The 21,533-nt window shown below is 42.4% G+C and overlaps 2 protein-coding genes across 2 annotated transcripts in view; one reads left to right on the plus strand and one right to left on the minus strand.

Moving 5' to 3' along the window:
• Positions 1 to 21,533, minus strand: part of MED12L (mediator complex subunit 12L) — a 294,127-nt gene that overhangs the window by 65,013 nt on the left and 207,581 nt on the right. The window contains 3 exon segments of the mRNA XM_049785377.1: positions 202 to 345; positions 1,220 to 1,338; positions 5,650 to 5,797. Coding sequence (XP_049641334.1) covers positions 202 to 345; positions 1,220 to 1,338; positions 5,650 to 5,797 — 411 coding nt within the window.
• On the plus strand, positions 12,021 to 16,352 carry P2RY12 (purinergic receptor P2Y12). Its single transcript, XM_049785355.1, has 2 exons — positions 12,021 to 12,220; positions 15,143 to 16,352. The coding sequence occupies exon 2, from the start codon at positions 15,163 to 15,165 to the stop codon at positions 16,180 to 16,182; it is 1,020 nt and encodes a 339-aa protein (XP_049641312.1). The 5' UTR covers positions 12,021 to 12,220; positions 15,143 to 15,162; the 3' UTR covers positions 16,183 to 16,352.

Here is a 21,533-nt window from a genome sequence, read left to right on the forward strand (position 1 = left end):
AACAGCTGTCCCAGAATTCCTTAGTTGTTACAAAAAGTTCAGTAGGCAAGGGGATTTATTTATTTTTTAATATATAAAATATTTATATAAACACCATGTTTACAAGCATGATTATAGTTTGGTTTCAGGTGAAAAGGGGCTTGATTTAAATAGTATCTGGTGGGCCCTACTGTGAGCCAGAGAGAAACAGCTGCTTTGTACCTGGATTGCGAAGTCGATCAGTCCATTGATGTTCAACGCTGGCTCCATGAGATCAAAGATGAGCTGGATATGGTGGGCCAAGGGGAGATGATAGGATGTGCCAGATGCAAAGCTTGTGATCTGTTCCAACACATTGTTCGATATCTGGGCAGGACACGTGGACATAAGTGGAAACCACAACTCTGAATAAAAGGCATCCATCCCTTTTATATTCATATATTCACAACCCTTATGAATGTTTTCATAAAAGGAGCTTGAAGTGACATTAACTTAGAAACTTTAAGCCTATCTCTAATAGAAGCCCAGAAGACCATGTACAAATCCCATAACTTCCTTCCTGTTTTTATAATTTCAAGTAACAAGATTAGTGGTCACTAAGCACTAAACTCAAATGTCAGAAAGACAAATAATAAGTGAATTAGTTTCCAGTTCACACTACTGAATAGTTGTAGGTTTCAAATGATATGATCAAACAAAAAAGCATTTGAACTGATTTCATTTTAGTCCTCAACAGGTTTCTGTTTTTACATTGCAACAAACAACAAGGACACAATGCACTCAGGGTTATTTCAGAGTCTGAAGACTGCTGAAAAGCAAATTGTGTTTGTGAATAAAATAAAATGTTTATCATGATAAAAAAATATTCTTAGAAGAGCAATGTAATCTCTAATACAGAACCTTGACAATGTGAGAATACTGACTCCAAGAGTTCTTTAAAACACATTTATGGAAGTTGCCCTGTGTTGAAAACATAGGTTGCATGAAAGAGATGTTATTTGGGAAGGGGGGGGGACACAACTGGCGATTTAGGGGTTACTCCTGGCTCTGTACTCTCCTGAATTCAGATTAATCCTGAGGGTGCTTAGGGGACCACATGGGATGCCAGGATCCAACCTGGATCAGCGGTGTTCAGTGTTCAAGTACCCTATCTGCTATACACTATTGCTCCAACCCCAGAGGAGATTTTTTAAAAGGAGACAGAAAACCCAAATGCATAGGAAAAGCTTTGCATGGCTACCTGCGCGGTCACCTGATGCTGATCAAAGTAGGAGAGAAGCTGCAGTTTTGTGAACACCGACTCCAAGGAGGGAAAGGCCTCCTGCTTGTTCTTCCTGGACTTCTGGCCTTCATCTCCGACTACACAAACATATGGAAGCTCATCAGTTGCTGCTAGCAAGAGGGATTTCCCATTGGTGGAAAGCTGGTGCCTGAGTCTCACATAGGGAACAGTACAGCAGAATTTCCACAAAATAAACACACTCAATATGTTAAGATGCCAGAACAATCCAGTAGAAACCCACTAAGCCCCCCTCATCTTGCTCATGATCATGCTTTCTATCCTGAGGCTGCTGTCCTGGGAATGGAGGTAGGAAGGGAACCAACCACTGTTGACTTTTCCTGCTGCCTCCCTCAACTATATTATCTTTCTGAGGTTGACTCATAGTGTTGGCATCCTTTGAAATATGAGTGGCTTTCACTCATACAATATAGCACATTGGATAATGCTCCATTGTATAATAATGATCATCACCACATATTTATTCATTGTACAATGATATTACTACTTATTTATCCAGTCCCTAAGTTGGCAATAAAGGAGTAAGGGAACAGTTTCAAGGGTTACTGCACATGCTTTGCATGTGGAAGGCCCAGATTTGCACCCTTGTCTACCCCAAACACTGTTGGGAGCAAGCCCTGGACACTAGCTGAGTGTAGCCAATAAACACAGCTGGGTGTGACCCCCTCGCATGAAATTTTCCTGTACATGGATATACATGGAATCTATTATGCTGAGTAAAATAAATCAGAGGGAGAGAGATAGTACAGAATAGTCTCACTCATCTACGGGTTTTAAGACAAATAAAAGACTTTCTTGCAATAATTTTCAGAGACAAAAGAGAGAAGGGCTTGAAGTTCCAGCCAATTATCTGAAGCTCACCACAAAGAGTGGTGAGTGCAGTTAGAGAAACACCTACATTGAGAACTATCATAACAATGTGAATGAAGAAGGGAAGTAGAAAGCCTGTGTAGAGTACAGGCAGGGGTGGGGTGGGAAGGAGGGAGAATTGGATCATTGGTGATGGAAATGTTGCACTGGTGAAGGGGTGTGTTCTTTACACGACTGAAACCCAACCACAAACATGTTTGTAATCAAGGTGTTTAAATCAAGATACTAAAAAAAGAAAAACAAAAACAAAATAAGACAAAACAAAGAAAACTATAGTAACAATGAAAGGGGTAGGGCAGGGTAGAAATTACCAGGCTTACTTCAATATCAAATGATCGTTTTGGCATTCTCTCCAAAGATTCAGCAATTTGAATTTTTTTCCTCAGTTTGGATATTTTTCTCACAAGAATGAGTCCAATTGCTTTCAAATATTTATCTCTACAAAGGGCATATCTAAAAGCAATAGATACAGGCCCAGCTGTATACTATTTGCACTCTTCATTTCCACCCTGAGTCTAAGCAGGCACTGGCGATCCAATAGATGCTTTAGAAATGTCCTACCTTGGAGAAGCAATGCCACCTCACAGCTTTTGCTGTGAAGAATACAAGCAAGATCTATCTGTGCTCAGATTTCTGCCAACTGCCAATGTCATAGCTTAAGAACATGACACAAGAAGAAAAAATGGTTTGTGTCATGCATCATCTACACTCTGGTACCAGAGCAGATCAAAATAAAAGTACTGGAGGTTGAGGTTACTTTAGTCCATGCAGTCCCCACAGGATGAGGAACAGAAACCAAGCCCACTAAACCAGCTCCTTTTATAATATTTGCAAAAAGACAAGTCAAGGTGGAATTTTGCCTTCAATGTGTCTTTATGGCTTAGGAAGACTATTCAAAGTATTAGAGTCAAACTACTGCCAATTCCTGGTATCCTGAGCTAGGGCTGGGAGCACAGAGGAGCCTCAGGGATATGTGCTGTCAAGAGTGAAGATAACTCAGAGGTGAGAAGGGGAAATCCAAATCATGTGTATTAATATTTGGGCTGTTTTGAAGAATCTCCATACTTTTTTCTATAGTGACTTAATATACATTCCTGTGTATGAGGGTGCTTCCAACCCCTCCTTGCCAGCTCCAGTCTTTTTTTCCTTCTAGCTGTGGGTGATAGGGGACAAAGTACTCATCTTTGGAGACCATAGGCCATTCTGATGTTCTCTGCAGAATTCTGTCAATGTGATTCTCCTGCTCAGCTTTAAATCAGATTATTTAGTTCTACTTAAGTCACGTGATAAGGTGATTAGGTCTGGATAAGCTTTAGATGTTAAGTCCATATCCAATATATGGCTAGCGAGCAGCATTATGTAGAACAGCAAGATCGAGAAACTCAACTGCCCAGCAGCACACAAAAGTTGTGGCATGCACATTATGTTCTGTCTCCCTTTAGCAAGAGAGATGCAAGTTGATGGAAACGGACAAAAGTCAAAGTTGTGAAAATAACTGCAAAATGGTGGTCCATAGTGGGCAGGGAGTCATTAGTCTATGTTTTCCTAAGGGAGGTTGAGAACACTCCTAAGAGTCCCTCCCACCCAAGTCCTATTTCTATGTGCAGCTAGAAGTCAAACATAAGACAGTACACAAACTCTAGTTCTGCCGGAACAAGTATGCACATTTCCATTCCCAACCTCATGCAGAGAAGATGCAGTAAGCTTCCAGAAAGCTTAGTAAGTTTTAAGGAGTGACTTAACTATTGACCAGAAAGCAAGTCACTGCATCTCTAATGAACACATTTCTGGCTGAGGAATCTTATCTCAAATGAGGGTGAGACAACCCTTCCCCACTGAAGGTGCCTCTTCCAGAAGCGCTTCTATTTCTAGCCCCCAATTTAGCAGCATACAAAAAAATTCGCTCCCAGAAAGATCATTAGTGAGAACTGCCAATTGAAGAGACAGGCTTGACTTGACTCATTCCTGAAGGAGGCAGACTCAACAGAAAAGGAAATTGCCTGCTTCCTTCCCCTTCCTGGCCCACACAGCCATCCCAAAGCCAGAAAGAACTCTGCTGCTTAGGGCTGATGAGAGAAGCACTGCCAAAAAAAGCAGGCATCATGGAACCTCCACGAGCCAAATGTGTGATGGGCTTTGTTCCCCAGCAGGCCCCAAAGCCCCAAACTGCTAGCTTGTTCACTTGTTCACTTCTAAGGTCAACCTTCCCTGAGCAAGCCCATTTCCTCTTTTCTTCAAGAGCGAGGAAAGAGTAAAAAGAAAAAGAAGCGCATCAACAGTTTTTCTTGGGGCAGCAGCTTCTGTGTTCAAGCTTAGTCACAGGCCCACAAAGATGGGGTTTCATTTCCCTTGCTCTCTCCAACTTGTTCCCCAGGGCTGCCAGCAGGAGCCAGGTCCCTCCATGGTGGCTGGAAAGTTGGGCACTGATGGTTACGGTGTCTGAGGAAGGCCATTGCACTCACAGCACCACTTTCACTCAGTGAGAGACAATGTTGTCCGAGATCTTGATTTCTGCATGGGCCTCCATGCAGAAGATGATACAGAGGGGAAAGAGGCTGAAGCGCTAGTTCTTCTAACTGCATTGTTTGTTCTAACTCCATTGGTACCAATGAGAGTGTATCCCTTTGTTCTAAGACTGGATCCCCAGTGGAGACAAAGTTTTTCAGCAGAGTATGGGAGAAGGGGATTATGTCTCAGGAAAAGTCACTTTGGTTTGTCTTTGTGTTACCTAAGTCCCAGACTAAAAACACAGTGGTGGTTGTACATTGGAGCATCTATATGATGTCAGACCTTAACCCAGAGGATGAGTCTCATTAAACAAACTGACTCTGAGACCTTGAAAAGAGTCATTAGGTAAATGTGCAGAGGCCAATTAGCAGATCACATCAGACAAACATGCCTCATTAGCACATTACAGTTATGCAAGGCAGAGACGTCACCTTACAGAGTAGCTTCGTGGTGAAAACTATGCAAAAAGCATGGGAAAGAAGATGACTCTGAGGAAGACATTATAGAGCCCAGATCCAATGCTCTTCGGATTCTAGACCACTTGCCAAAACCTCTACCAACTGCCACTCCTAAATAATTATTTCAGATTCACATTGACACCACTAGAATGTTCCCCTCTTGGGCCAACAACCTGAGTAGTCCAGCAGACTATGAGATTGAAGAAAAGGCAGGGGTGCAAAAAACACATCCAGCCACGGATTGACCAGCTTATGCATGGCATTGTGTGTGCAATGTTGGTGGGAACTGGGATGGGAATGGGGAGAAGAGTAGAAACAATACCAACAAAAATCCTTTCTATCTCTAGAGTGAGCTATTTTATGCCAGAATGACTATACATGGAACCCAGGCCTGCACACGTCAATATGCTTATTCATATTTTGCAGGGACAGTCATTCCAGAGAGGAAATTCCTGGGACAGTGGCACAGACAAGTCTGATAAAGCCAGGCTAGAAAGGGAGAGAGGACAGTGAGAGGGGTCAAAGGCCCTTTACCCCCCATCTCGGTGGTGCTCTTCTTGTTCAGGATTTTCAGAATATCTTTGGTAATCTTCTTCAACTGGTGCCTTGCCTCCTCGCGCTCTCTGCCCACGCCATAGAGAAGAATTGTGCGCTGGTTGCACTCGTGACTTGAAGATTCATCCTGAAAGACAGAAGAGACCCTGTAAGACACTGGAGTGTCGGGATGGGGTTGTCATGTGTGTTCTCCAAAATGCACTGATCTCAGTATCTCTGGGTGGGCTCCAAGGGCAGCAGCCTGGCCCTCATCTTTCAGCCCACCTTGACCTCAACTGCCAGCACCTGGTTCTTCCTATTTGGAACTTACTAACGTGTAAAGAACAACAACAGCAAAAAGCCAACTGTGCTGAAATCTTAATAGAAGTTTCCTGAAGGGTCCTTCCTGCAGAGTAAGTTTTGACTATTGCAAAAAATCCTCCATTGTTTACAAACTTTTTGGTTTGATGTTGAGATACACCTGTTTTGGAGACCATATAAAGTGCTGGGGATTGAATCCAGATTAGCTGAATGCAAGGCAAGTGCCTTACCCACTGTACTATTTTCTGGACCCTGTTTACAATTTCTTGTGGCACCAACTTCTCACCACTACAATGCCAGCTATTTCTCTGCTTCCCTTACGACTCCATTGTAAGCTGCTTTCTGATCTATCACTTTGGGGAGTGAGTATTTTATGTGTAGGTGTGAGAAGAAAAATGATCTTGCTAGAATCCTCGAATGCTTTCACAAATCTCTTTCCTTTGACTTCCCACCTGGCTGTGTACATTACTTCCATGCAGAATTTAGGTGGAGATGGAGAGCTGCAAATGTTCTATATGGATGGCCCTACTCAGACCCTAACCTCTGCAGAGATGGTGACATCCACACAGCTCTCCCTACAAGCAAAAAGGGAATGACCTGGTCTTTGTCTCACAGAAACACAGACATGGGCTCCAGAGAGCAAATCCTATGTTCCACAGTTCAAAGCAGCTGCTCTCTGAGTGAAACAGTCTCTCAAGGCTATTTCTCTCTGAGACTGTCCATACTTTTTAGTATTTCCTTAGCACCCTTTCCTACTCTCTTTCTTGTTCTGACTCTCCACATAGGCTCGATCCTGCTAGGATCTGGTTCCTCCTATCAGTACCGCAGTGTAGCATTAAATAATTAATTATGATGCTGGATGGTGAAGGATGGAGGCCTTTGTCCTTAGGCCCTGGCCACATGGCTTCATTCCCCATGAACCGGCGGGTCTGGGGTCCAGGAAAGCGACGGGTATTGAACTCACTCACAGGCAGGCATCAGGAAGCATCAACTTTATTCACACCCTATCCACCACATGTGTGTGGCCAATATCATAACCTTATAAGCAGTCATTCTTAGCTACCCTGCATCTTAACTCCTTTCAGCCTTCTTCCCTTTGGGCTCCATGCTGTCCAAAGACCAGAAGCGAGAGAGCCAGCCAAGAGCCCAGAGCCCCAACCCCCTGGGTCAAAGGCCTTATCTACCTTTTCCAAGACCCCTCCCAGGAATGGGCGGGGTCTTGCAGGTAAGGTCAAGTTACCTAGGGAGAAAGGGTGGAGGATGAGGCTTCACCCCAGAGTCTGATTGAGAACATTACTCAGGGGAAAACCAACTGTGCTAGTGAGTAGTGGATACAAAAAAGAACAACACTCCCAAGAGGCTTGAGAAAAGCCAAGTTCAACCCCGAGTGGTGAACAGAGAAAGTCTTTCCCGTCTCCATTGTCAGTCTGTCCCTCCCATATGCCTGCATCTGCATCTTGGCTTCTACACTGCACACGACCACAAGCACTATCCAGGCAGTGGCCTGACCTTTGCGCTGGCCCAGCCCCAATTCCTCATCTGGCTGTTAGTGAAAAGAGAGGCAACTCTTCAGTGCTGCTCTCACAAGCTTTCTTGCATTTCCACCCCACCCCACTCCTTCACTTTCCAAAAGGCAGACACAGTGACAGGAGAACTATCAGGAGGAGCTTCCTCTCCTCAGCTACACAATGAAGGATGGAGGTGTGGTGTGAATCTCTGAGACTCAGGATGACACAGAGAATATTTTTTGTATGGTGTGAGGTAAGGACTCTTCATGGGGGAAGGTGCGCAGTGGGAAGACTGCAAGCTGCTGGCCTTACTGAGAATAAGAATAGGAGGTGGGAAAAGGCCAGATGAGAGCAAAGACCAAGAAGAGGTGTTAGCAGGAAAAAGTTGGGTCTCTGGTGTGCAGTCTCTGTGCACATGCTTGGTTCACCTCATCCAACTACAAGAGGCAGGTGCTATGGAGTAACAGCTGAGGAAGAAGGTGAGAGGCAGGGGACCCCTTTGGCTGGGGTACTCGCCAGTTCCAGGGTCTCACAGTGTGGTCATTATGAGCCTCAGACTTCTTCCCACACTGGAGTTGTCTTGCCTAGGATCACTGCTGTGGTATAAGGACAGGGATCCTCCAATATTGAGGGTGAAGGGAACACAACACTCCCTACCATGATTTGTATTTCTCTGCAGCCCCTTCCAAAGCCGCTGCCCTCACATTTCACTGTCTCTTCCTTCTCTCGGCGAGGAGGTTTGCCTCCTGGTTGGTCCCTTTGCCAGCCTCTGTGTCATCACTGGGAAAATACTGGCAATGACAACAAAAGGTCCCTCTTAAGGGGATCCTTATCCCAGAGGAAGGGGAGGGGGAGAAATTCATTGGAACATTCCTCAAAAGAGCTTCACCCACTCCAACTGACTGTGATGGAGGGACCAGGGCAGTCTGCTTAGACATGGGGTTCCAGTCCATCTCAGAAATCCCTGAGGGAAAGTGAGCCAACAGCAAAGCCAGGGCCTTTTAAGGCTAAGACAGGGGTGAGGAAGAGAAGCAGAGCTGCTCAGTGGGAAGTGACAGCCAAAAAAAGTGCTGGCAGAGTTAAAGGGGCAGAGTAAGAGGCAAAGAAAGAGGTGCATTGTGTGTAGGGGGCTGTAGGTTTTGGGGTTGGGGACCCACAGGGAACAGAATTGTGTACTTTTGGCTGGACTTGAAAGGCAGTGGAAAGAGTAGGCAAGATGATCCCTACATGATTAGAAGGTACTGACCAGGACCCAATGCTGAGTGACAGTCAGGAGCAATCACAGGGTGCTTGCTATGGGTAAGGTGCAACCTGCACATTCACAGAGGGAGAACCACAAAGAACTGAGCATGGAAGGGCTCCCGGGTATTGCAGCTACCACTGTCCTTGCCACCATCTGTCCTTGCTTGGACTTGTGTTCAACCTAATCCCATGAGTTCTAGGCTTCTCCTCCTCCAGGCCAACCTTTCTTCTCCTGCTAAAAGCTCACCTAACCCACTGCAGTGCCCCAGGAGGCAGCCATGTGTCCTTCAGAAAGCACAGTGATTTAACTGACATTTTAAAAATATGGTTGGGAATTAATACTGTCGTGGGGCCAGAGAGGTGGATCAAGAACCTTTGAAGCCATTCCAGGGAGGGATTCAGCCTCCTCCCCAAATTCGAGTTTTGGGCTGATCAATGATTGGCTATCACCAGACTATGCTCGCGTGCGCACACACATCAGAAATTAGTCATCACCAAACTGTATGCTCACACACACAGATTATGATTGGCTGGCACCAAACTGTTTGCTTAAACACACATGTCAGTGATTGGTTGTCAGTAGACTATACTCATATGCACAGATCAGTGACTGTTTTTTTACCAAATTGTATACTCTACATGCATTCTCTCCTTCACTATGCCTGTGTTCCCAGACATTTCTACTGTGACTCAATGGTAAAATGGTAAAATGTATTTATTTGTGTTTTGGCCCACACCTGGCAGTGCTCAGGGGATACTCCTGGCACTCTGCTCAGGAATCACTCCTGGAAGTACTCAGGTTGCCCTTATGGGGTGCTGGGGATCAAACCCTTATTGGCTGCTGCATTCAAGACAAGCACTGCACCCAATGTACTATCTCTCCAGCCCCAGTAATGGTAGAATCTAAAATTAACAAACAGCTGTTCTCCCAGAATGGGAAATAAAGTATGACCCACTCTGACTGGAAGTGAAAGAACCCTTTCTTCTCAACAGGAGGGGAATTTTAAAGAAGTCAATTTAATGAAATAGATTCCCTGTCCTTCCAAGAAAACAAAACAAAACAAAAACAAATTTGCTGAAACAAATCCAGCACATCCTAAATAAATACAACTGTATATTTTTATGCCAACCCAGAATGCCTGGGAAAATGAACTGCATAGAACTGTCACTTTGTCTCTACTGCAAACAAGAAAGATCTGAGCTTTGCTTTCCTAGAACATTATTATAGACAGAGATAGTATAGTTGGTCAGGCTCTTCTTGCCTTGAACGTAGCCACATTGTCAATCCCGGGGCACCACAGATAGTCTCCAGAGCACTGGGGGCTGTCACTTACTCAGACGATAAATGTTCTGTGTAGTTGGAGACTCAACTTACTTAAAGATTCTAGTTACCACCAGGGTCAAGGGGCTCAGCAGGTAACAGAAGGGAGCCCTGCTCAAGAAAGAGCTCTCAGAATAGGTGCACAGGTGGATGTAGCTGTGAGTTAAAAGCACAGACACTGAAAGTTCATTGAGATCAAGTGGTGGCGTCTTTCCCTAGCTCCTCCAATCCCCCTTCATAGCCTGCTAGGAATTTGCAAAATAAATTATCAATCAACTAGAAAGATTTAAGCATCCTGAATATGTACCCCTTTTCCTGTGCCAATGTTGGAAATAGTCTGCCCACTCCTCAATAAGTCTTGTTTTATTTGAAGATGCTTCCCTCGCTCACAGAACAAAAATAATAAGAGCTTCTATTTTAAAGAATAGTTAAGACCATAAGTTGAACTAATTCTTGATAGTCTAAGAAAACAAAAGCCTGCGATTTGATGATCAAAATATTCAATTCTTGAAATATAATTAGCATAAAAGCTCTTTTAAAAGGTATCCTTTTCTGTCTCTAGGGCTAAGCCAACAAAATTTTTTTACTATCACCTTTAAATTTTAAAATACCTTCCAACTTCTAAGAACTGAAACTGACCTGCTTAGGGAATGTATACTTGTATACTAGTGCTTAGGGAATTGACAGAAGTAACTAACATGACTGAAATAGGTCATCTTGACTGCAAATGCCAAAGGCCCACCTATGCACCTGTCAGCCTCTATCACTGTCAGCTGTCTAAACCTTTAGTCCACATAAAGCACTGTTGGAAGGCTCCTTAAAGTACAGGTGGGAAAACAGGCTTCCCACATTCAGTGTAACAAGATAAGAAACTAAGAATGTGCAGGTGACATTCATTGAGTCTTGGTTCTATTTCAAAACTGCTGTTGAAGATGATTTAGCATATGCACACATATGCAAAATTCACAAAATTCGGGGCCGGAGAGATAGCATGGAGGTAAGGCGTTTACTTTGCATGTGGAAGGATGGTGGTTCGAATACCGGCATCCCATATGGTCCCCCGAGCCTGCCAGGAGCGATTTCTGAGCATAGAACCTGGAGTAATCCCTGAGCACTGATGACTGTGACACCCCTCCCCCCAAAAAAAAGAAAAAGAAAAATTAAAAAAATTTGCAAAATTCAGAAGAAACATCCAAAACTAATATACAAAGTAAAGATGGTTAAAGGAACAGTCCTACTAGTGACATAAGAGTTCAGAATTGTGTGTATACACATTTACAACAAAATCTATTTATGTATAACAGCGATAAGGATTTTTTTTATTTATTCCCCATCCCCAAACCCAAAGCTAGATTAAAAGAAAAAAAAATAATTTGCTTATACTTAAATCCTATTCAAGAAAAACATGAAAGACGCTTGATATAATAAACCTGGCAATGGATATAACTGGTTTTCTTTCCTAATATAATTTTGGAATCTTATAATTTATAATGGGAGGAAACTGCTTCGCCTACAAAGAGTTGATCAAACACAGATTTAGAATAATGACATTATTAACCAGGGGAAAAAACAAAGAGCAAGAGACTTAACCGGCACACATCTCGAGTTAATGCGATTATGTCTTTAAAGGTACTATGTCACCCATGGTGGAACACTATATATTTCCAGGTAGAGATCATCCAGAAAGCAAGCCCTGCAGGCCTCCTCCTGGAAGCTGGCTTCACAGGGCCTGTCCTCCACTTGGATTTAGCCTTCACATGGAAACAAACCAAAAGAACCCATCAAATCTCCACTCCATGGCAGGCTTTAGTACAAAGCCGCAAGATTTCAAATTGCTTTTTAAAAGATGACTTCTCACCCACCCAGCCCCACATTTCCCAGGGAAATAAATGCAGAAGTGCCAGAAGCGGACAGACGGAAATTCAGTGTCTGCTCAGCCTGGGGCCAGCAGTGCTAGAAGGTAATTTCTGATTGTGAAGTCCTTTTTCTCCCTCTCCCTATATTTCTCTCTAGAACATGCCAGGCCTTACTGATGAGAGTGCGGCGAATTTTCTCTCCTAAAGAATTGTTAACAACTAAATGGACACACTGACGGGAAAAAGCCAGCCGCCAGATTGCAGGTTGCATTAACAGCCACTTGCTGGACCTTTTCTAATCCTCCAGAATCAATAGGAATCAGGTAACTGTTATTGTCTGGATTTGACATATAGATGGATTTGCATAATGAAGTCTTTGGGAATTGGACTGCATGGTGTTTAAAGACTGGGAAACTTAATTAAAGATGAGTCTCTTCACCAGCACTTACTAGGAATAAATTTTAATATATAAGGTGTTATAGATGACTATTAACCTTGTCACTGAAAAAGAATTACATTGTGCAAGGAAATAAAATTAAAACGGACATATTTTCCACTTTGAGTGGAAACTAAGATTTCAATGAAGAGAATATCTATTAAGAATGATGTTACGGGGCTGGAGAGATAGCACAGCGGCGTTTGCCTTGCAAGCAGCCGACCCAGGACCTAAAGTAGTTGGTTTGAATCCCGACATCCCATATGGTCCCCCGTGCCTGCCAGGAGCTATTTCTGAGCAGATAGCCAGGAGTAACCCCTGAGCACTGCCGGATGTGGCCCCACAACAAAACAAAACAAAAAAAGAATGATGTTACATGGGTTAGTCTATTCACAATGAACCTTCTCCCTCAGCAGAATTTCCAAAATGACCAGAGAGCTCACAATCAAAGCAAAGGAGCAAGGAAGGTTAAAAACACTGAGCTGGGATCAATTAAATATGGAGTTTGTTTAGTGGTGCTTTTACATTTTTGGGGGGATGTGCAAATAAATCTAACAGGTAAAGGAGTTACATTTGGAGCCCAATTAATACAGCATGAATTTGAATTATTTTATTTTCAATAATTAAAGGGTGAAAATATAGTTTAATTGCAACAATATTTTTATATTTTTATAACAATAATATGTGATATATTTATATATGTATAGACATACATTAAAACATGAGTATACAAATATGTCAATACATTATATACAATATGTGAATTTATATTAATTTTATGGCTGCCAAATAATTTACATTCATAATTTTTTTGCTCAGTACCACCTAGAAGAGCATATTAAAACCTTTTGATACAGAACTGTTTATACTTTTAACACATTATGTCTTATATTTAAGGACTATTTATTAAAAACTCAATTAAAAATCAATTCCATTTGACTTTGAAAAATTGATGATCACACTTCTTCATTTTAAGTTTCACAGCACAGATGCCAGGGATGTATATCCCAGTAAGTTTTAGTTTTCTTTCTAGTTCTCAGTTATAGCACAACCTGTGACAGCTGAGCGGGGCATGGTTTTGATACTTTATGGTAGTGGTCATAACATAACATGAAAGCTCTGAGGAATACTGTTTGCTGGCCATGAATAGAACCCCTTTCCTTATTTTAGTACTGTTTTCAAGTTTGTCCCACTGACAGTCAAGAAAATATCTGTAAAGCCTCCAGCACTCTGAACAATGTTGGAAATGAAGAAGACTGAGCAGTACTGCCTGGGGCCCCTTCCACCCTGGTTTCCTTCCTGTGCCCCATCCCCATCATAATGGGTGGGCCCCCCATTTATGTGATTTTCACTTCAAACCTTCTGGGAATATCCTGAGAACCCCCCAACTGAGACTTGCTGGGTTGGAAGACCATGAATTTTGAGTGTTTCTGAATGGACTAGGAGGCATAATGAAGCAAGAACTCGCTCCATGTACCCTACCATCTTGTTAAATTCCATGTGAGGGATATATGTCATTGACATGTTACAGATTTCTGTCCAATATTTTGTGTATTTGTTCTAGGGATCACTCCTTCATGGAACCCTATGGGGTGTGGAGGATTGAACCCAGGTTAGCTGGAGCATGAACCCAGTCGGCTGAGTGCATTGCAATGCTTTCTACCAATTGTGCAATTGTTCCAGCCCCTGCAATTTTCACTTTAACAAGCAAATGGAGGATCAGAGCTCCGTGGTCAAGCACTTACTTGCCTTGCATATATTAGGTTCAATTCCCAGTACTAGAAACAGACCCAAAAATCCAAGCAATAATCACACTAAATAATATTAAAAATTCAAGCGTGTAATTATCCCTCATTTGTCCTTGAAGCCCTTTAATGGAATCAGGACAAGGGAAGTCAAGGAATAAGTACAATACAGGGAAACTGACTTTTGAATAAAAGCAAAAAATACCTAAAGTTGATCTCTTCTGGTATCCTACATTTGGAGTATCTATTCTTAATATAATATACTTAAAATAATAATAATCTATGCTTAATCTATGCCCCTTTTATAAAGGGCAACCATAGATGACTAGTAATTTTTTTCAAGTCTTCTGCTGTCAAGGCCTTAGGTGATGGTATAATGTTGTGTATCTTGATATAAAGTTTTTTTCATCTTTGTTCTCTCATATATATATATACATATATATATTTGAAAGGTAAGGGGATATATATGACTAAACATGTAAATATACATGACTTTTGCTTAAGATCAAAAATAACCTATAAAAATTAGAACTATAGTACAATGGGTTAGGAGTTTACCTTGCATACAGTCACCCCAAGCTTGATCCCTAGCATCCCATCTGTTCCCCTAAGCTTTCCAGGGGTTATTTCTGACTGTGGAGCTATAAGTACCCTCTAAACATTGCCAGGTATGACCTCCCCAAATAAAACAAGAAGAAAAACCAATGAGGCTAGCATTCAGCCAATCAGAATAGCTTCCCAAGCAACTTTACTTTGAGGTGGAATATTTGCTCTGGTGAAAAACCCTTTGGGCAGAGGTGTTTTAAAAGGTGTAGACATATCAAGGGCTATACCCAGCACTGTGCTTAGGGGTCTCTCAGACAGTAGGTGCTCAGTCATTGTCACTGTCTTTCTGGCCTTGATGAACTATGTTGATACAAGATTCTAGGACCCTGCTGGCCACAGTAGGGGTCAGACTCTCATTTTCTGAGCAAGGTATCCACCACAGACACACAAAGAAGGAATAGCAAAACCTACTTAGCAGGGTCTGCAAATAACTCTGATTTCCTGCCCTCTTCCTGCAGGTAGAAGACACAGCTGAGACATGGACAACTTCACTGCCACCGCTGGGAATGCCAGCCTATGTGCTCGAGATTATAATATTACGCAGGTCCTCTTCCCTCTGCTCTATACAGTCCTGTTTCTTGTCGGCCTCGTCACCAACAGCCTGGCAATGAGGATTTTCTTTCAGATTCGCAGCAAATCCAACTTCATCATTTTTCTGAAGAACACAGTCATCTCTGATCTTCTCATGATCCTGACTTTCCCTTTCAAAATCCTCAGTGATGCCAAACTGGGCACTGGGCCTCTGAGGACCTTTGTTTGCCAGGTGACCTCAGTTATATTCTACTTCACCATGTACATCAGTATCTCATTCCTAGGCCTCATCACCATTGATCGCTACCAGAAGACTACCAGGCCCTTCAAAACCGCCAATCCCAAAAACCTGCTGGGCGCCAAGATTCTCTCTGTGATCATCTGGGCCTTCATGTTCTTACTCTCCTTACCCAACATGATCCTCACCAACAAGAGACCCCGGGACAAGAACATAAAGAAGTGTTCTTTCCTCAAATCTGAGTTTGGGCTGGTCTGGCATGAAATTGTCAATTATATCTGTCAAGTCATTTTCTGGATCAACTTTTTAATCATCATTGTCTGCTATACCCTCATCACGAAGGAACTATACAGGTCATATGTAAGGACTAGGGGTGTGGGCAAACCCCCCAGGAAAAAGGTGAATATCAGAGTCTTCATCATCATTGCTGTGTTTTTCATTTGTTTTGTTCCCTTTCACTTTGCCCGGATCCCCTACACCCTGAGCCAGACCCGGGATGTCTTTGACTGCTCAGCTGAGAACATGCTCTTCTATGTGAAGGAGAGCACCCTCTGGCTGACGTCCCTCAATGCCTGCCTTGACCCCTTCATCTACTTTTTCCTCTGCAAGTCCTTCAAAAATTCCTTGGTGAGCATGCTTAAAGGCTCCAATGGTGCCACATGTCCAAACCCAGGAAATAGAAAAAAGGGACAGAGCCAGGGTGACCCAAATGAAGAGACAACAATATAGGCTGGCGGAGAACATATCATGTTTCTACTGATAACCTCTGTTATACCCAAACTCTCAAAGGAGCAAACTTGACAATGTCAACATGGGGAATGTCAAAGAAATAGCTAAGAATCATGACCCTCGAAACAAATACTGAGAGATGACAGGTGTGAACCCCACTTTTTCAGTATCTAAATGTTCTCAGAAGGTAGAAGAATGAATCACCTCTCATATAGCTGTACGGTGAATCCATCAACATCCACTCACCAAGATACATGCAACTGCTAACCTTGAGAGATGAGTAACCATCTAATAATGCCTATTGCTGTCATAACTTACACAATTGACCACCATATTACTGTTAGCTTATTCTAATCAGGGGCAATACTTCCGGTAGAAATCCCTTAAGCAAAAATTCTGCTTAGTCAGATATTGATCTAATTCCAGATCCCTACCCAATGTTGACCTATTGCAACACTCCTTCTAAAAATGTAATTTAGTGGTCGGGGAGCGGGTGGGAAAACAGTAACTACATTCAATGATGAGTGTAGACTTAAGGCATTTAAATAAATTGGAATGCTGATTGAACTGATCATTTAAAAATGTGGAAAGAAGTAGGTTTAAAAATACTTTTCAAAGCAAAGTATAGGGATGATGAATAAGGTTATGAATACAAGTTCTTGTGACAATATACAACATTTATGAATACTTCCTAACACTAGAGAAGTCAGTAATATTATTACTAATATTACTAATACTATGACAACTCTAGCAAACTCACTACCATTGTTGACACTTTATTTAACTAAATTCTAGGAACCACCTGGTACGAGTGATAATGAACATTTTCCACAGTTCATTGCTAGATCTACAGAAAATATCAGAATGCAGTACACTGCAGAACTATTATTGCAAGCAATGATGAAAAGTTTTGAATTGCCTGTTAACTTGTGTATACAACAGAAAATTCACATTAAACTCTAAATCACACTGTGGATCGATTTTCTTTGGTGCAAGCCATTAAATAACCACAACTCACCTCTGAAATATCCTAAACCAATTACCAAACCCATTGTGGAAAAAAGCCCAGTCAATACTGTCTTTATTGACAAAGACTTCTCCAAAAGTGATACCGACTCATGATTTCCTATGCTGATAACAGTTCAGACTGTCTGTCATAATATCTGGCTCCATACCAGCCACATTCTGTATTCTTCAGAAGAGCAAAATGATGTACTTTTCTTAATTATTTGAGTCTCAGAAGATTCTCAAACAGAAAACAAAATCTAAGTGGGGTGGGAGGAGGGAGTGCAGAGTCTAAAGTGAGGAACTGTAGCTCAAACAAGTTCACCTTGCTTACATGACAAATTTTACTCAGACTCACCACATGGGCATTCTGAGTCACATTTTGGTGACCTCTTGAACTCATTCAGCCTCAAAACAAATTCCCTATGAGTGAAGTTGTGACAGGCAGTGGGGTATTGGAGAGATGCTTGTTGGGGCAGCCCTACCTCTCATTACCCCTGATCCCCACCCCTGAGGTTGAGCTAAAATCAGCAGCTCTTTTAGCAATAACACAGTTTATACCCATGTCATATGCACCTGTATGTATGCAGGTATAGTAAAGATATACATGTTCAAACTGGACACAAGAACTGATATGACTGCCTCATTTTACATTTGGGACAAATGAAGGGCAAATTTCCCCTCCTCTCCCACTGCTCCAGCCCTGGCTAGTCAGGGAGAATGAGTAGAAGGAAGTGAGTCTGAAGCACTGGCAGGACCCCACTGGTGCTGGGAGACTACAGAGGTGGTAGACTTTCCTGATGCATATTTCCTCTCTAAATAAAGGAATTCATGAATTTGATAATTGGCATGAAAGAAAAAAAATGAGAAATCCACAAAATGTGATATTTTTGTAAAAAGAATCATAAACTGTTTGGTATTCTTGATGGTTTCCAAGACTATAAAAATGGTTGTTAGGGGCCGGTGAGGTGGCGCTAGAGGTAAGGTGTCTGCCTTGCAAGCGCTAGCCAAGGAAGGACCACGGTTCGATCCCCCGGCGTCCCATATGGTCCTCCCAAGCCAGGGGCAATTTCTGAGCGCTTAGCCAGGAGTAACCCCTGAGCATCAAATGGGTGTGCCCCCCCCCCAAAAAAAAAGAAAGAAAGAAAATGGTTGTTAAACTCAAAATCACACTTTTTATTTTTCATTCGTATGCTCAAATATTAAATACCCAACAATCTGTTCAAGATAACCCAAGAGATGAGTGTTTATGGGAGGGACATGCCACCATCTTCAGCTTTAAGAATTGTATTTGAGTCACTTTGGGGGAGGGCACCTCTGATGGCATTCAGGGCTATTCCCGGCTCCGGGCACTGCCAATGCTCATTGGGAATATTTGGTTCTGGGGATCAAATCTGGTCCTCTTACAGGTAAAACCTACCCTCAACTGTTTGAGGTATCTCTCCATACCACCCTTTGGGATTTTAAAACACCTTACACTTAAATATTTATTTACACCAAAAAAAAAGTAAAGCCGAATTTGCTAGGTTGATTCTAGAACTTTCAGAATATCGAGACAAATGGAGGTGTGCTCAGGAGCTCAGGAGAAAACAGAGGTTCACACCCTATCCCACTAGTCACAGTGAACGCAGGACCTGCTTTATTTTGTAGGAGTGTGTTAAAGCCATTTCTGGCGATGCTCAGAAATCATTCCTGGTGAGCTCAGGGGATTATATGTAGTATGGGGCATCCAACCGAGGTTTACCTCATGCAAGTCAAGTGCCTTACCTGCTATACAAGACTGCTCTAGCCTCAGCACCTGCTTTTAGGCAGGCAGTGGCCTCAGAATGATTTTTGTCTTGTCTTATACTTATGGGTAAAAATATGAGAAAAATTATTTTCAAGTTGCATGAAAGTTTTGTGAAAATCAAGTTGAATGGCCAAAGAGGTTTTTTTTTTTAATTGTTTGCTTTGTGTGTGTGTGTGTGTGTGTGTGTGTGTGTGTGTGTGTGTGTGTGTGTGTGTGTGTGTTTACAGTTTGGTTTTGTGGATTTCTTTCTGCTGTGGTATTTCTACCCACACCCAGCAATGCTTGGATTATTCTAGGCTCACTAAAGGGGGAGTCACTCCTGGCTGTGCTAGATATCAAGCACTGCTGGGTTTTGAGGCTGGGCAAAGCCTATGCTTAGCCCCTTGTGTTCTCTTCAGCAGTCAAGATAGGGGTGTATTTATCTATTTATTTATTTATTTATTTATTTATTTATTTTCTTCTCCAATTAAATGCTTGGTTTTTTTACATTTTTTAATATATGTTTTAAGTAACATGATTATAGTTGGGTTACAGTCACAAACAGAACACCCTCCTTCACCAGTATAACATTCCCCCCTCCCAATGCCCCCCTTCCCCCTCCCCATCCCCTGCCTGTATTCAAAAACAGGCATTCTACTACAGTTATTTTTTAAGTTAAGTAAATTTTTTTTTTCTTAAAGGATAAGGGTTAAAAAAAAATAGTAAAGGTGTGACAGTGGCCATCGCTGTTGTTTGCATGGGCCCAGAGACCAGCTATACCACCCTTGGTTTGGCTGGAGCTGCTTTGTGGCGAAAAGCACAGGGTTGGGAGACTGGATGGTGGTTGCAAAACTCTAAATATTTACAAACATCTTCCCCTAGACAGAACCTTTCACTTCCTTATTTACTGATGTGCTTATTTGTGTGGTGCTGGGATCTATCCCAGGCCTTACCCCTGCCAAGCAAATGCTCATCCAGAGCCCCCTTGGGCATGCCAATGCTTTTATCCACAGATTCTGGCGAGTGGATCAAGGTGAGTGCTCTTGTGGGAACTGTGGTGGCAAAAAATGCCAGTGTTAACAACAATGGGGAACTGCCCTTCCCAGCCAGTAAGCTTAGGGAAACCACTTGCTTCTTAAAAATCGGAAGAACATGAAAAGAAAGGCTGTTCTTTTCTTTCTTTTTTTTTTTTAACTAGAAATGCAATGGTATAAGACAAATACCAAAAAATTAGCCTCTTGCTGACAAGCAACAATGTTTAGATATAGATGACCTGGCTTTTGTGCTGTTGTCATTTTTCCTGCTTCCTGACTAAAGAGATTTCTACTTTTTTTGGGGGGGATGACCCACACCTGGTAGATATTGGGAGTTACATCTTGAATGGGGTTGGGAGACCCTCCTGGTGGGGCTGGGGACCATATGGTGGCACAGATTAAACCTGAGGCCTCTTACCTGCAAAGCATGAGCTCAACCCTTTGAGCTATTTCCTAGACCTAAGAGATTTTTATTTTATGTATTTTTGGACACATCCAGAGGTGTTCAGGGATTACTAATAGCTCTGTGATCAGGAATCACACCTGGGAGGCTTAGGGATCATCTAGGGTACCAGAAATTGAACCTGTGACAGCTATATGCAAGGCAAATGCCCTACCAGCTGTTCTACTGTTCTGGCACCAACCTTAGAAGTTTTTCATTGGCCACTCTTGGCAAAACTAAACTGAAGCAATCTTTCTACAGAGCTGGGGGGGGGGGGGGTGTGCGTGGAATATTTGACACTCTGAAGTAGGGCTCTGGTCTAGCATTTCCACTTCTAGGACACACCCTACAAACAAATAGGAACAAACACACACAAAAATATAGAAACCAGGTATGTGCCATCAGACCGGTTGCTTTTAATGGAAAACAATCCTGAAAGTAAACTGATGCCCATTAATAACAATCTAACTGTTGACATTATAATCTAATCTTAAAAGCAAAAGGCAGCTCATTAGGCCTTAAGTTAGAAGAAAACAAAGACAAGGTATGTCAGTAGTGGGTTACTGATCCTACCCTAATCATTAGTTGTATACCACCCTAAGGTGTGATCTGGTGATAGTATATTGGATTATTCCTTACTTGGTATTCTTCTTACCCACCCTAGGGTGGGACCTGATGCTTGTCAATAAAAGCAGTGGTCTGAGGAAGGCAGGGCCTCATTCTTCCATCTTCTTCCACTGAGCTGTGCTCCATCTTAGAAGCAGATTATCTTGGGTGGTTTGAATTCTTTGCTTGAGCACTAGATTTCCTGAACCATTCTTGTGCTTCTGCGGATCTCTAATCCTAATTGGACAGAGGAATGGGAACTGCCTTTCCTGTCTGGGAGCTCGGTAGGAATCAAACCTCAACCAATCTCCTAGAGAATGTTATTCTTCATGTCAGTAAACCAAAGAGTATGCCAATAAATGATTCCGTATGTTTGAGTTCTCTGCTGTATCTTTGATTCTATCATCCATGAGCTCCCTAACACCTCACAGGCATTATTCAAGGCAGTTGACTCACTTTACTCCCTTTGGCTGAACAAAGCAGATTATTTGATGGG

Source organism: Suncus etruscus, chromosome 13 (assembly GCF_024139225.1).
Source record: "Suncus etruscus isolate mSunEtr1 chromosome 13, mSunEtr1.pri.cur, whole genome shotgun sequence".
NCBI lineage: Eukaryota > Metazoa > Chordata > Mammalia > Eulipotyphla > Soricidae > Suncus > Suncus etruscus.

What these genes read in the sequence shown, in the direction of transcription:
- P2RY12 (XM_049785355.1), top strand. Translation starts at nt 15,163, where the DNA reads ATGGACAACTTCACTGCCACCGCTGGGAATGCCAGCCTATGTGCTCGA.